The sequence below is a fragment of the Bufo bufo genome, chromosome 2 (genome assembly GCF_905171765.1).
Source record: "Bufo bufo chromosome 2, aBufBuf1.1, whole genome shotgun sequence".
In the NCBI taxonomy this organism is placed as follows: domain Eukaryota; kingdom Metazoa; phylum Chordata; class Amphibia; order Anura; family Bufonidae; genus Bufo; species Bufo bufo.
Window position 1 is genome coordinate 75,524,798 of NC_053390.1, and position 16,821 is coordinate 75,541,618.

Genomic DNA, 16,821 nt, shown 5'->3' on the forward strand with positions numbered 1-16,821 from the left:
ATCTTGGTGTTCTCTGGCAAATGCCAAACGTCCTGCACGGTGTTGGGCTGTAAGCACAACCCCCACCTGTGGACGTCGGGCCCTCATATCACCCTCATGGAGTCTGTTTTTGACCGTTTGAGCAGACACATGCACATTTGTGGCCTGCTGGAGGTCATTTTGCAGGGCTCTGGCAGTGCTCCTCCTGTTCCTCCTTCCACAAAGGCGGAGGTAGCAGTCCTGCTGCTGGGTTGTTGCCCTCCTACGGCCTCCGCCACGTCTCCTGATGTACTGGCCTGTCTCCTGGTAGCGCCTCCATGCTCTGGACACTACGCTGACAGACACAGCAAACCTTCTTGCCACAGCTCGCGTTGATGTGCCATCCTGGATAAGCTGCACTACCTGAGCCCCTTGTGTGGGTTGTAGACTCCGTCTCATGCTACCACTAGAGTGAAAGCACCGCCAGCATTCAAAAGTGACCAAAACATCAGCCAGGAAGCATAGGAACTGAGAAGTGGTCTGTGTTCACCACCTGCAGAACCACTTCTTTATTGGGGGTGTCTTGCTAATTGCCTATAATTTCCACCTGTTGTCTATCCCATTTGCACAACAGCATGTGAAATTGATTGTCACTCAGTGTTGCTTCCTAAGTGGACAGTTTGATTTCACAGAAGTGTGATTCACTTGGAGTTACATTGTGTTGTTTAAGTGTTCCCTTTATTTTTTTGAGCAGTGTATATTATAAGTATATCACACCCCTCAGTAAGTCACACCTATCGATAGCACACCTATACCAGTCCTTAAAGGGACTTTTGTGGCCCTATTAGCTAGCGTTTGGTGTCCCTAACAGTCTGTCCTTGCTCCACACAGCAACCTCTCCCTACACTGGCAAAAGACTGAATGTAAAATGGCGGCCAGATCAGGTTTATTTATAAGGTAGGGGGTGTGTCCATGTGCTGAAACGTCTCAATTGGCTGTCCTGTACCACCTGATGAATGTGTCATGGGTCAAAGTTCTTCACAATGTAAAAGAATATGGCATCGGCGGACATCGCCATATGTTCGCCCGTTCGGCGAACCGCTAAAGAGCAAAGTTCGCAGCGAAACGACAGGTGAACCGCAAGGCCATCTCTACTTACGGGCACCTTTAAGGGCGCTGGGACCCACACCGACAGAATGGGGCTGGTGTGAATGGAGAGGTTTCCGCGCATTATTTATTTTATGCACTTATATAGCCCTATTACATTCCGCAGCGCTTTACAGACATTAGCATCAAGCTGTCCCCAATGGGGCTCACAATCTTAGGGCTCATGCACATGACCATATGTGTTTTGCGATCCACAAAACACGGAACCGCAAGAAAAACGGATGACGTCCGTGTGACGTCTGTGTTGCATCCGTTTGTTTTGCGGTTCCATTGTAACAATACCTGTCCTCGTCTGCAAAAACGGACAGGAATAGGACATGTTCTATTTTTTGGTGGAACGAACATGCAGACATACGGACACGGAATGCACACAGAGTCATCTGTAAAGCCCCATTGAAGCGAATGGTTCCGCATATCGACCTGTAAAAAAAAAAAAGACTTTCGCGTGCATGATCCCTAAGGTCCCTATCAGTATGTCTTTGGAGGAAACCCACACAAACTCCCTGCAGATGTTGTTGTTGGTTGGATTCAAACCCAGGACCGCAGCGCTAACCACTGAGCCGCCATGCTGCACATGCACAGTCCTCTCTATTCACTTCTATAAGAGCTCTAATAGCTGAGCAGGCGTGCTTGGCTGTTTTTGGATCTCCCAGTGGAGGGAGCATGCAGCCCACATTCTCATTCACAGCAGCTATGAGATAGGACCCTGTTTCTAGATAGATGAGGGTCCCAGAGGTGCAACCCACACCTATTAAACTGTTATAAATATCAAGATGGAAATAACCCTTTAAGCCTATGCTATGTGATACAGTAGATACACTGGCCGAGCAGACTGTATGTCTGCCAGGGAGTGCTACACAACTGCTTCCATCATGTAATCGCAATGCTTCATAGGAATCTGCTAATTCCCACCATGTAATGTAACGGTATTTTATTGGAACACACTTTCATTGCATTCTTGCTTGTCCTGTTCAGTAAAGCCTGGAGGAAAGTGATTGGAGGGCAAAATATGTTTTTGATTAGTTGGTTATTTCAAACAATCCAAGACGTCCAGGGATCTCTGTGTATCCAGATGTGCTTGTTCACAGCGCAGACACGGCCAGAGGCATCACCTTCTAATTTCTTTTGCTTTGAGGTCATTTCTGTGTTGGCAAAGGACAGTCAGGCCTGTATTTATACAGTTCACATATAGGTTTAATCTACATACTAAATGCACTGGCCCTGATCTATTATGCCACAATTCTGGCTTGAAAAAATTGCAAAATGGGGCTTTTGCAACTTTATGGACTCGCTTGTGGAAAAGATTTTGCAACTTTTTGCATTTTTACACCACTCACTCCACTTTTGAGCTATGGGTGGGAAAGTGGGCATGGTGAGATCCATTTTCACTCCAGATTTATGACAGACTTTTTTTGAAAAAGTCTCAGTCTCACCCCCAGGAGGAGGGTGGAGGAGGAAAACTGGAGTAGCTTTTCTAGACAAAAGTGTTAGGTTTAAGGGCTCATGCACACGGCCTGCATACAGCGCACCGGCCGTGTGCACCCCGCCTCACGGATGAGGACCTATTCACTTCAATGGGTCCGCAATCCGGGATATGCGGTGCGGAACGGAAGCACGGATCGGAGTGCTTCCGCAGTGTTTCTGTCCATGCGTTTGGACCGCCAAAAAATAGAACATGTCCTATTTTTTTACAGTGTGGACGGATCACGGACCCATTCAAGTTGAATGGGTCTCGATCCGTCCTGGCCACCGCACGGATGTATCAATTAAAACGACAGCCCACTCTGGGAAAAAAAACGCCTTTATAGAGTTCCTTAGACAAAAATATTAAAAGATTAGGGTAGGTTCACATCTGCAGCAGATAAATGCCTAAGTCTGAGGTAGAGGAGCAGACTAACAGCATTATCGTATCTGGCGATCCGGACACAGATGGGCAATGGATCCCCATTCACTATAATGAAATTTGACAGGGATCTAGGGGGCTTCCAACATAAATGCTGGCATTCTGCCAGAAAAAGCCCCCTTCTCTGCCAGAACATACTACCAGATTTACCTGCCGAAGCCACAGATGTAAACCTACCCTTGTGGGTGTCAGAATATGGTGATTCAAAGAAAAACTTTAGGTATTGCTGCAATCACACTGACCTGCAGAATAAGGGTCCATTCACACGCCCGTAGTGTATTGCGGATCCGCACCCGGCTGGCACCCCTATAGAACTGCCTATTCTTGTCCGCAATTGCAGACAAGAATAGGACATGTTCTATTTTTTTCCGGAGCCGTGGACCAGAAGATCGGGGGGGGGGGGGGGGGCGCTCCGGGAAGGCGTAAGCGGACAGCACACTGTGTGCTGTCCGCATCCATTCCTGCCCCATAGAGAATGAATGGGTCCGCACCCATTCCGCAATTTGCGGAACGGATGCGGACCCATTCTGCGGACGTGTGAATGGACCCTTAAGGTAATGTAACATTTTTAGTACACAGTCAATTCAGTAAAAAAAACTAAAACTGTAAAGCAAAGGTGACATTTTTTTTTTGCCCATTTCCACCTATTTAATTTTTTTTTTTCAAGCTCCCCAATACATCATATGGAAACTAAATGATGTCATTACAAAGTACAACTGCAAAAAAAAAAAATAATAACATATGAACTGAAAAATAAAAATAAAGTTATGGCTCTTGCAAGGTAGGGAAAAAAATGAAAATGAAAAAATGGCAGGTAACCTAAACCTAAAACATCCTGCAGAAAACACCAACGGGAAAAGGAAACAAAAATATGCAACACTACTTGTACACTGTATGCAGTGGAGATAGGATTTATTTTAGGACATGCCAGGAAGGGGGATGTAGATAACATTTATTTTTACTTTTTTTCCCCCTTCAAAATCTAGAAAATGAATGACCATTAATGATATCCTGAGTTTACTATTGCAAGTTCCATAAACTAAACATTTCTGCCTCTCCAGATGCATTTAGATGCAATGATTTTACTAGGTCCACAATTTTATCTTGGAAGTTCCCTGTGTCAGAAAATGTCCTCAGTAGACAAAACATCCTCCTGTCTTACAATGTTGGTGATCACTCCCACCACCAGCTGCGAAGAAAAAACATACAAATTGGAGGATTCAGAAGAAATTAAACTTAAAGGCTCCACCTTCAGGGACTTTTATTATTTTTATTATGATTTCATTTTACTCATTTTGGGCTTGAAATCATTTTTTTTCTATTGGTCTTTATTAAAAGTATTCAGCAGCTTTGTTATAAGGTTTAACTTCTGCCTAGCTGTGAGGATCGGACTTTCTCTTTCTGGTACTAGAGAAGTGCAAGGCTGTACAGAGAAAGGGACTCAACATTCTTAATAAAGACCAATTGAAAAAGGGATTTTTAGCTCAAAATAAGTATAATGCAATAAAAATAATAAAAAAATTGCCCCCAAAGGTGTCCATATCCTTTAACCCCTTAAAGAGGTTTTCCTGGATTATCATATCGATGACCTATCCTCCGACTACTGTGACCCCCACCGATCAGCTGTTTGAGGAGACAGAGACACTTCAGCAAGCGTTGTAGCCTCCTCGATCTTTACCAAGCACAACATTTCATGGCGGCTGAGCCTAGTATCACAGCCTATTCTCTTGGATGGGAGTGAGGTGTTCCTAGGCCTTGTGATCGATGAACATTACATCTCCTAGATGAGATTTTAGGCTTGTGATGGCTATCCTCTGGCACTCCAGCTGCAGTAAAACTACGACTCCCAAGACGTACACTTTCTTGACTGTTCACAGAACTCCATAGAAATGAATGCAGCATGCTGGCAATCGTAGATACACCACACCTGGAATGCCGGAGTTTGGCCATCACTATCCTAGGCCATGTGATGTCACATTCATTGGTCAAATGGCCTAGGAAAAGACCAAAGCACTTGCAGAGCTCTGCAGCCTATTCAAATAGCTGTTTGGCGGGGGTGCCAAGAGCCGGATCCCCACTAATTTCATAGTGATTACCTATCCACAGGATAGGTCATCAATATGATAATACTGGAAAACCACTTTTACTAACCAAGCCTGAAATGGCCCTTCTCCTGACAGGTCAAGGGTCCTCTTTAATAACCAGCAATTTTTTTGCCTCTGCATTTCAGCAGACTTTTTTTTCACTCATTTGGCTGTCCATGGTCATGTTTTATATAGTTGTTAAGGTCGGAAAAAAGGCAAAAGTCCATCAAGTCCAATCTGTAATCCTGCTATATCGATCCACAGAACAATTAAAATTAAGTAACCTGATAATTAAAGGGGTTGTCCCCTTTTTTTATATTGATCACCTATCTTCAGGATAGATCACCAATATCAGATCAGTGGGGGTCCCACCGTCGATGGCTGCGCTCATATGTTGTTTGTGCGTTCATTGCTTACCTGTTCACCATCACAACTGCAGCGGTGAGCAGGTCTAATTACAACAACGACGTCCCATTGACTTCAACGGGGCGGCTCTCATCTGTTCAAGTGAGTAGGATGGAGCTGTCTCATTGAAGTGAATGAGGACAGTGCTGCCTTCTCTTCAAACAGCGGCAGGTTGGCAGTAGTCGGACCCCCGCAGATCTGATATTGATGACCTATCAATATAAAAAAACAGAAAACCCCTTTAAATTCTTCATGTTGTTACGGACCTGTGGATGCCTAATATATGTACTGTATGTTTTAAAATTTGTATATAATGTGTGCACAATAAAATGTATTTTACAGTAAATAATGGATATTGGGGGGGGATTTTATTTTATTTTTTAATTTTATTACATTATTTATAACATTAAAAGAAGACCATTATGGGATTGCCATTTTACGACTAGTTCAAACGTATAATGTATTAGGGCTCTTTCACGCGAGCGAATGCCGTGCGGGTAATCTGCTGCGTGAAAGAGAGCCAAGCCCCGTCCCGGACCGCAGAGACACGGAGCAATAACATGACTGATAATGCTCCGTGCCTCCCTGTGATCTTTTTACTACAAAATCACGGTGACAACTTTATCTCACTGTGATTTTGTAGTAAAAAGGTCACAGAGAGGCACGGAGCATTATCAATCATGTTAAAGCAGAGCGGGGCTTGGCTCTCTTTCACACAGCGGATTCCACGCACGGCATCCGCTCGTGAGAAAGAGCCCTAACAGTACATTGCGGAGTTATAATAAAACTTCCTAATACAGCCACTAAATCCAATATTATATGATTGCAATATAGTCTGTGTGATGTGACTATCACTTAGATGTGATGTTGCAGAGAGCCCGTTACAGGGGAGAGAATAAGAGTGATAGTAGCGAGATTGGTGGTTGTAGTTGTCACTCACTCAGATGCTCCCCTGGGCTGTGCGGTGATGGGAAGAGTGCACTTTTCTTCCCTTCGGGACACACCCCGGTTCTGGGGCTTCTCCAGCCTGACCTGGAATCAGGGTACCCTTGATGGTGTACAAGGCAGGGTCCCGTGCAGCTTTGTAGGCAATGGAGATTGGAGATCTGACATGCTGCAAGCAATTGTCCTACTTCCAGATACAGACATCTGTCTTTTTTTAAGAACACATGACCCCTCTACTCATATTCCTGCAGGAGCCAAGTCTGTTCTTTAAACGTCCTCTACTTTTGCAAATGAACATTTCAAGACTCATTACTCAAGGGATAGCGATGAGCAATAAGAGAATATCGCAATAATCAGGAAAAACTCAAAATTTCAGGGGGAAAAACAGTAACAAAAAAAGGGAAATTTTAGAGTTTGCATCCTTTTCCAAATGGGAGGAGGGGGTGCCAGGAATCCAACCTTCTGCTCTACCTCTGTGTATATTGGGGGCTGGACCAGAAAATGCAGAAATGAAAGTGAAGCTGCTGTTCAGGATAAATACAAGGTCCTGGCCAGCAGGGATCAGAGTCTGACAGCCTCACAGAGTGGATATATCCTTATCACAGCTGTGAACGTCTGTCCTTACTCCAGAGATGGCACCAACCACCCTCATCATACTCCTTCTTGTCGCTTCCATCTGCACTATCCACCAAGGTAAAACCTGGACCTCTGTTCGATGATGATGATGATAGCTCAGATACTTTCTCTTATTCTGTTTCATTGTTGCAAATGCTTTTATTTTTTACTTTGTTAGTTTGTCACTTTGTTTACTCCTTCGCCTGCAGAATTATATATATATATCTAGTGTATATATATATATATATATATTACTGCATTCTAGAGACGCACTATGCACTATGACACCATTGCCTAAATAACAATTCCTCAGTGTTGTTTTATTATTCGAGTTGCTCTTATTAGATATAACCTCTCATTTTTTGCCAGACAATATAGTTTTTATTGATACCATGTTGGAGTGTGTACGACTGTTTGCTCACTTTTTATTCAATTTTGTTTAAACTTTTTTTTTTTTACACTTTTTAATAATTCCTCTAGGGAACTTGAACAAGAAATTATTAGATTGCTTCTGACATAGACTCCAATGCTAATGAATTAGAGTCTATCAGAGTTTCAGGAAGGGTCTTCTTGGGAACATAGCTGCTGCACCCTCGGATCATTCAGAAGGACCGAGCACCATCTGGGTACCCCGATCCCCACTAGGTTGTAGTCACATTTGACCATGGCATCTGAGGAGTTAAAAGTGTGTGACTGACGTTATTGACAATTGCATACATTAGCCCTCGGTGTCTGCCGTTTAAAACAGCAAGCACTTAGCGGCTATAGCTTCCTGCTGCGCTTGCGAGTGCGCGCCATCTTTAAATATCCGACTCACAATGTACTGTATATTTAAAGGTTTTTTTCTGAGAAATTATAACTGATGACCTATCCTGTGGATAGGTCATCAGTATCTGATCGGTGGGGGTCTGACACCCGGGACCACTGCCGATCAGCTGTTTGAGAAGGCATCGGTGCTCCTGTGTTTTCCTAGGCCATGGGACGTCACGTTCATTGATCAAGTGGCCTAGGCGCAGCTCATCCTCATAGAAGGGAATGGGGCAGAGCATGGTACCAAGCACAGGCGTTATACAATGTACGGCGCGGTGCTTGGCGAGCTGTGAGGAGGCCGTGGCGCTACTGCAATTGCTTGTCCCCATGCAAATTCATTTTTTTTTTCTGGTCAGCAGATCCCTGTTTAGACAGCAAGATCTGCTGCCCCAAAAAGCAGATTTTGGGTGTCACATCAACAGTACTTTTACCTGATGGACAAGTGTTTCCTCATTCATTAGGTGATAGGTGGCACATTTGCACTAGCCAAGCATTTGTACGAACAGAACCAGATAATCAGTTCATATAAGTCTTTAGACAAGGGTATCTGAAGATGCACCAAAATTATCCATCCTGAACCGGCACATCTTTAGATGGTCCAATCTAAATTTTCAGTGTCTACACATTAGACAGGATCTGCCCCAATTGTATCAGATACAATAGAAGAATGCATTATTATTGCCTACCACAACAAAGAAGCTCGAAGCTGTGGTGTCACTGATGGTTGCTTTGTTAGACCAAAGAGGTTTCAATATGAGTGTAATTAAATGGCCTCAACGCATGGTGATAAATGTGTACATACAGGTGAAGCTCCAAAAATTAGAATATCGTGCAAAGTTCATTTATTTCAGTAATGTAACTTAAAATGTGAAACTAACATATGAGATAGACTCATTACATGCAAAGCGAGATATGTCAAGCCTTTATTTGTTATAATTTGGATGATTATGGCTTACAGCTTATGAAAACCCCAAAGTCACAATTTTGAGGTACCCTTTGCTCAGGGGGTACGGATTAATTAGCTGACACTTTGCGCCTAGAATATTGAACCTTTTCACAATATTCTAATTTTAAGCTGCATTAATGCAATTCCTTTTAATTTGCATTACTGAAATAAATGAACTTTTGCACGATATTCTAATTTTTTGAGTTTCACCTGTATACATATAGATTAAGAAAATCACCCCTTTATTTAGATAATAATAATCTTTATATTGTGCCAACATAGTCCGCAGCGCTTTACAGTTCAGGGGTTCATGTAGAAACAGTCATAAATAACATAGCAACAGATAAGCCAATAATTAGAACAAGGGGAATGAGGTATCTGCTCGAAAGAGCTTACAATCTATGAGGATCAGTCTTCAGTTCCGTCAAATATATTATATTACTGAGTTACACCCTATTATTCTCCAGAGCTGCATTGACAATTCTGCTTGTTATCATTGAGGACAATCAGAACGTTTGTGAAGACACCTTCAATTCCTCAGCTTTGAGTTTCTATAATGCTCAAGTTTATTGTTTTTCCAAAACCAGATCACTGTTCATTGATTCTAAAGATGGCACTTTCCAAATTGTAGATGATCAGCACAGACACCCAACAAGTGGGGATTTCTATGAGGTTTTAGCTGGCAGAATTGTTAATACAGCTCTAGAGCTTAATATAGGCTGTCAGGTCATGCTAGAACCTGGAGTTTCACAACAGGCGAAGAGCCACGAGTTGGAGACCACTGCTTTAGTCAATATGACCTACAGTATGTCATAATTAATATATAATATCTGAATCCTTTTTGTGCTGTTAGTTGTTAATGCAAACTATCTAAATAGTCACTGGACCAAAAAATGATCATTTTAACAACTGCTCTATATGAGAAAGACAACGCAACACTTACGGCTGTAGTACTTAAAGGGGTATTCCACATTATCCTCTATCTACCCGATAGGGGATACCTAACTGACTGGTGGGAATCTGACCACTAAGGGTACGACCACACGACCACGCTGCTTTTGAGTACTGAGCGGCTGTATGGGCTGCGGCTGCTTCTTGTTAACCAGTGAAGGCCACCCAGTTTAGTCAGTCTGCATTGTTAATGGGTGCAGGGTATTGAAGAGTGCCATTTACCCATTAGCAATGCAGACCGACTAAACATGGCAGTCTTCTTTAGTTAACAAGAGCCAGCTGCGTCCCGTACAACCGTAACACAACAGTGCTGTGTGGTCATACCCTAAAACTCCCACCAATCCTGAGAACATGGGGCCGGCTCCCCTGTCCTAATGGAGCAGCAGGTCAAACATGCGCAGCAGTCTAACCCCCACCGATCAGTTACTTATACCCTATGAAGAGGATACCCCCATTAATATTTATTTATGCATTAAATATTCTCCTTTTTACAGTGACTTTCGCTCATCAGACGGCATCTGACTGCTGCCTGAGCACCAAGGACAAGACGATTCCCTACAAAAATGTGAAGTGCTATATCCAGCAGACTACGACACAGGGCTGCTATATCAATGCCATTGTGTAAGTGCTCACCTCCTGCCGGATACTATTAGATGTGTATTTTTGTGCTTCGTGTGCTTGTAAAGTAATAGCCTAGTTCAGTGATGGCTAACCTTGGCACTCCAGCTGTTGTAAAACTACAACTCCCAAGATGCCCCCCTTGCTTGGTTGCTCTCAGAACTCTATAGAAATAAATGGAGCATGCTGGGAGTCGTAGTTTCACCACAGCTGGAGTGCCAAGGCTAGCCATCACTGGCCTAGTTTATAGCAGTCTTCTAATTAAAGAGAATCTTTCACCAGATTTAGTTTGCCCTATGAGAGATGTGTAGATTGTAAGCTCTCCGGGGCAGGGTCCTCTCCCCCTCTGTACCAGTCTGTTAATAGTTTCAAGCTCATTTTATTTGTTTTATATCATGTACGTGTTACCCCCTCTTGATGCACGGCGCCATGAAATTCTAGGCGCTTTCAAATAAATAATAAATAATATTAGGGACAGGCATGCTGATTTCTGCAGTGTCTGCTTTCTGGGAATATACTGTACTGTAGTTTTGTGGAGAGTTGAATACTAGTAGTGTGCAGTGAGGCAGGAGCCTGATGTATCCATGAGATGCAGTCTGACCTCCCGTCCTCCCATGACTGATTGACAGCTTTCTCCCTATGAACTGTAATGGGGAGAAATCAGCAGTAAGATCCCATAATTCAATGATTATTGTTAATTATGAGAAGACGCAGAGGAAAAGGCACACGAGAGGCGGCAGACTGCACCCTGTGCAGCAGCATGCGTATCGCAGGCAATATACAAATCCAGTCCAGTGCAGAGCTCAGCATCATCCAGACAGAACTAATACAAGGATCAGATTTATCAATATATTTAACTCCTTTTTTTTTATGACTACATATTAAAAAATATGGTGTCCTACTAAATATTCACCAGCCAACAAGTTCCATATGAATGCAGCAATAGGTCTCTACCAAATAGAAGGAAACGGCAGTGCAGGGAACTGTTGGGGGACACAACAAATTGAATTTGTAAATGATGTAATGAAATTAAATGAATGTTCTTTTTCTACATAGATTTCTCACTCAGAAGCACAAGCACCTGTGTGCCCCAACCAACTCACCATGGGTAAAAGAGTTAATGGCAAAACTAGACAAGAACAAGCCACACCTCAAGGTAAGTTCTTTTATTGTGTACTTACCAAATTATGTTCCACTTGTAACTTTGGCAACTTTTGATTCTTCCTTTCTTCCCTACTTACCGCGCCGCTTACTTTTATTTATTTTTTGCACTTGCCTTTTTTTTTTACTCTCTGTTTATTTTTATTGATAAAGTAATAAACAATACAGCATGTCTTACAGGTAATCTTATGCAAATGTCAAATGGGCTAAGCCATGTGAATAACAGTAGTTTAGTTTGTGAAGTTACAGTCTCAAATACATTAGGTAGAAACATATCTCCTATGTGTCAAGATCTCCAAAACACCCGATATAGAGATAAATCCGGAGACAGTGGGAGCAAAAATGGAAAGGAATGCGTGGGGAGTATCTTAAGTTGTATAGGAAGTGGTCGATCTTTTAGCTTCAATCTGCCATGAATTGTTGAGCATCAGTTCCCATAACAAACACTAGCCAGGGCGACCAGATTTTGTATATTTGGTAGTTGATCCAAATGTGTACGATCCCAGTTCTTCCATTCTAGCTATATGGCCCACCTTCCACAGCCAGTGGGATATGGGGGGTGCATGTGTCTGTTTCCAGTATAGTGGGATCATAGCTTTAGCGGCTAATAACATATGTCTCCATAATAAGCTGTTATAGGTAACTGGGGAGGCAGGCAATAGGTTCAGAAATAGCAAAGTAGGTGAGATATCTGGGGCTCCCGGACACACTTTGTTTAGTACTACCCCTACTCTATTCCAAAAGGGTTTGATTAGGGGACAGTCTCACCATAGGTGGAGGTAAGACCCAGGGCCTGAGAGGCACCTCCAGCAGAATGGCATGTAGTGCTGCTGGAGTTTTATACCAACTACTGACTACTTTATAGGAGGTCTCCTGCATGGTAATACACCTAGATGGGCCACATGAATTCCTATATATCGATACAGCATCCTGTTTGGATAGCTTAATGTCTAGTCTTTGGATAGCTTAATGTCTAGTGCACTTGCCTTTTTTAAGGCTGTTTTTGTGGTGTTTTCATCTTACCACTAGTGTATTTGTCATGGTGTTCTTCCCTCATAGAGATTGTGTTGTCAAAAAGCCTGAAAAAACACCAAAAGTAGATAGGTCATCAATATAGGAAACCCAGACAACCCCATTTAAGTATCATCTTGGGAATGACTTCCAGACCAGATGTTACCCTACCAAGTCATTGCACCGGAGTTTTATTGTTTGTGGCCTTGTTTTTTTGTCACAGAAGGTGGAGTCATTTTGGACTAGTCTGACATATGAGATGAAAACATTTTATCATCCCCTTTAAACAGAAGTGTTCCTGACCAATCTGTGTTGTGTTTGCTTCTTTAGAAATACTGTAGCCGCTAAATACTCCTGACCATGTTGGAGGTGCCGGAGGATGATGACGAAGAAGGCATGATCGATAGAGTCCGGCCTTGCTGGTCTGTGCCCACTTCCTGCAATGATGTGAATCCGCTGTTCTTCCATTCTTTACTGCCTGTAGTCACCAGTTCACTATATTCTATGCACTTTTACTTATTCTTACAGTATCTATGGTACTGGAAGCTAAATAAGAACTTTCCTATAAACCTCAGTACAGTACTAAATAGTATGTCCTTCCATAGCCTAGCTATGTTTTTTCCTCCATTTTATAAAATGACGACATAGCAACTCTAAATTACTGTAACGTGCTTTATTTCCATGTGAGTTTGCAATAATAGCATTGGATCTGTAAGCCAAACCTCTTGCTCATTCGTGCTGTAGCTTTCAAGTACTAGGGTTGAACCACTTCTTCAGGATTTGAAAGGGCCAAATCATCTTGTCAAATGGTTATATAGACAGTGTCTTAAAGGGGTTGTCCACTTTCTGGTTAATGTTGACCAATGTGTTTGTTAGATGATTATATGGCACTTACTAATATAGCCTTTGTTTAAATTCTGCACCATTTTCTATATTTTATCAGGTATGCTCCCTCATTCACAAAGTCTTTTGTTCTGTCCACACAGAGGTCCTGTCCATAAGATGGCCGCTGATGGAGAGTCATGTGACCAGGCAAATCACTCCATGTGATGTTTCCTCTATTCAAACACATTGCACTAAACTCTCAACACTGCAAGTACAGATGGCAGGTGCAGTGAATTCCAATGGAGAAGGCATTGCATAGAAGTGATTTGCTTGGTCACATGACCCTCCATCAGCGGCCTTTTGAAGGACAGGGCCACTGTCTGGACAGCACAAAAGACTTTGTGAAATAAGGAGTATACCTGATAAAATATAGAAAATGGTCAAGACTTTCAACAAAGGATAAATTAGTAAGTGCCATATAATCATTCCACAAACACTTTGGTCAAAAGTAAGCAGAAAGTGACTAACCCCCTTTAAGGATCTTAACATGGCTTAACAATGCTTCATTTGACACTGCCAGACATGAGGGGAGATTTATCATGGGGGTTGGAATTTTTGAAGTCAGATTTTCTTGAGTGCATTGCCATATTTTGCTCTAATTTGTTTGATACTGTAAATTTGGTGCATCGTTAAAGAATTTGTCTACAGATTAAACACAATTTTTTTTTATACCACCCCCCCTACTGCCGTAAGATTATGACTTTCTTCCTCTGAGAGCTCTGAGAGGTGTTGATAACTCTGGTGGACACCCAATTAACATAGCCCACTTTCCGAGAGTGATGCGAAATTGCAAAAAGTCAAAATTAAAGTAAAGTTAGACTTCTGGTGCAAATGGAACAATCAATTCCCCAAGGGAGTTCTCTAATGGATAGAATAACACATTCAGGATACAATATACTTATAATTGACTGAAAGGGGTTGTACAGGATTAGAAACATTAAACTAAAACATTGCTAAAAAAAAACGGTGTCACACTTGTTCATGGGTTGTGCATGGCTTCGCAGCTCAGCCCCATTCACTTCAGTGAGCTACAACCCTTTTAACTAAATTTCACCTAAAATCCACACATAGTGCAGGCCACTGTAACATCTCTTAGAATGTAGTCTATCCATGCACTGTAGAGCGATTATGAAATCTGTCTGTTCACTAGAGAGAGGGGGCATCATTGAGACTGAAGCTTAAAGGACGGTAACATCACTGAAAATGCAGCCTATCCAGCCAACAGAGACCAGCTTTACAATGATTTAGAGATTAGTGACATCACTAGGAATGCCACTTACCTACCGTATTCACTAGAGAACAACAGTGACATCACACAACCTCACTAATGACTTGTTCACATGTGTGACAGTCATTTCCATGTGAGCGTACCCTTATACTGCAGACTGCAGTATCCCTAGAGACTAGTGATGTTTTCCCGAAAGACTCAGTTAATTGATTGGCTTCACTTTCCTGACTGTGGGAGGTAGATACTTTTGGCTTGATGATTTAGGCTACATTCAGTCCATCTCCTGTATTCGGCCATTTTGAAATACAGTACTAAGTCACTTTAATTTTGTAAGTAATAAAAATGAAAAAAAAAATTGATAATCATTGACTATCAACAGTGAAAATTTAATGATTGTAATGATATATATTCTTTATTAATATATTTTTATATAGGAATTTATGGTGTTTTCTTCAGAATAATGTTTCATTATCATCTGGATTACTTGGTAGTTTTGGTTTACAGAAGTGGTTTGGAATGTACAGTATCTCTGAGGCCTAATTAATTGTTCCAAAAGGAGACAAGCCAAGACCTTCTGGGCTTTCTAGTAGGGACTTTGCCTCATTCCTCAAGGCCAGTAGGATAAATACCTTGTGCCACATTCTTTCCATTCCTCTTGTGCAACCAGCTCTCCCTGTGCAAAAACCCTTTAATACATTGGTATTACTGTAGATCATCTTTCCTTTGCACATAACTGGTGTCCTCTAGCTGGTTGGGTACATACATTTTCAGTCTGGCTTGTTTCTGAGGCAACTTTAAAATTGACTTGATATAATGACTCCCTCAGCTATACATATTGTAGTCTTGACTATTTCCCCCTTACTCATGGTTGACAGCTACTTACCATTCACATTCCTCCCTTCTGATATACCAAAGCCAATTCAACTCTTGTTTGATGATATGCAGAATAATGCGATTTGGGAATAAATTATTATTTTGTACTGTCTAGTTGCATCTGAATCTGATTTGGGTCTACTATTTGGGCTTGTCAGTGACCTGATCCTATGATCTCTATCTTTTCCTGTCTACTATTTGAAACATTGTTATTTCCAACAGGTTGGGTCTTTCAATCAACTTAGATGATGTTAGAGATTTTGCCTGACTCTTGTTTTTTTATTTTTTTGTATGTACAGCATGGTGGCCCTCTGGGAAAGACTGCTCTACCATTGTAATAGTACGATCTGAACCTCTATAACTTTGAAATTGTAAAGTTTCATTTAAATTCTGCATTTTTTTAACCAAGTTATCCCCAAATCGCTCTTAGTCATATCTGTTCTTGAGCGTTGTCTCCAACACAACAGCAGCCATTGTTGGTTTATTTCCAATTCAGACCTGATAAGACATGAAGTTTCCATGTAATTACAATTATAACCTGGCACTTATTATTTTGTTCACTAGTAAATGGATTCTGATTGGATGGAAACCAACTCTTTTCTGTACAATGGATGGTGCATAAAGGACATAAATGCATTTTACTCTTACAAGCTTAAGGCAGCTCAGCCAAGTCTATCCAGATAGAGAGTGACATAATGTGTTTTTTTTATAATGATGTTTTTATGGTGTTGGGTCTTTTGTATATTAAAAGTGATTTTAAGTAAATAAAACTGTGAAAAAAGGTACATGTTGTATCTCTTAATTTATTGGTCTGTTGAAGCAGTTTAGTATTTTAATGATATGCGCTAAATTGGGTTAATAGTCTCGTCAAAACAACGCATAGATCTTAGCTGCCATTACGATCAGCTGGGGTGGGACTGGGAGAACTTTTTGTCTAGCTATACATTTCCCAGCTACTGCAGAGGAAATGTAATACATGCCAGTCATTCATTTTATGAATGGCTGACCATGTAATACAGAGACTGGACCAGGTCTGCTTTTGCTCATAGATAAGGTGGGTACCATATCTTGTATAAAAACATATGTACATGGTTAAAGGGATTTTCCATATTCAATGACCTTTCAGGCAGACCTCTTCCCCATGTGGCCAGATCTGTGGAGGTAAACTACAAATTGGCGTGGTATTAAAAAGCAGGAAGTGCTCAACCCCATATACAGTGGTGCATCTATACCAGGTGGGGCAGATCCTGCACTTGTGGTC

General features: G+C 41.8%; 1 protein-coding gene across 1 annotated transcript; it reads left to right on the plus strand.

Moving 5' to 3' along the window:
• Positions 1–6,994: 6,994 nt before the first annotated feature.
• On the plus strand, positions 6,995–16,332 carry CCL19 (C-C motif chemokine ligand 19). The gene is made up of 4 exons (XM_040421231.1): positions 6,995–7,155; positions 10,279–10,405; positions 11,459–11,558; positions 12,905–16,332. The coding sequence occupies exons 1-4, from the start codon at positions 7,095–7,097 to the stop codon at positions 12,920–12,922; spliced, it is 306 nt and encodes a 101-aa protein (XP_040277165.1). The 5' UTR covers positions 6,995–7,094; the 3' UTR covers positions 12,923–16,332.
• Positions 16,333–16,821: the final 489 nt, after the last annotated feature.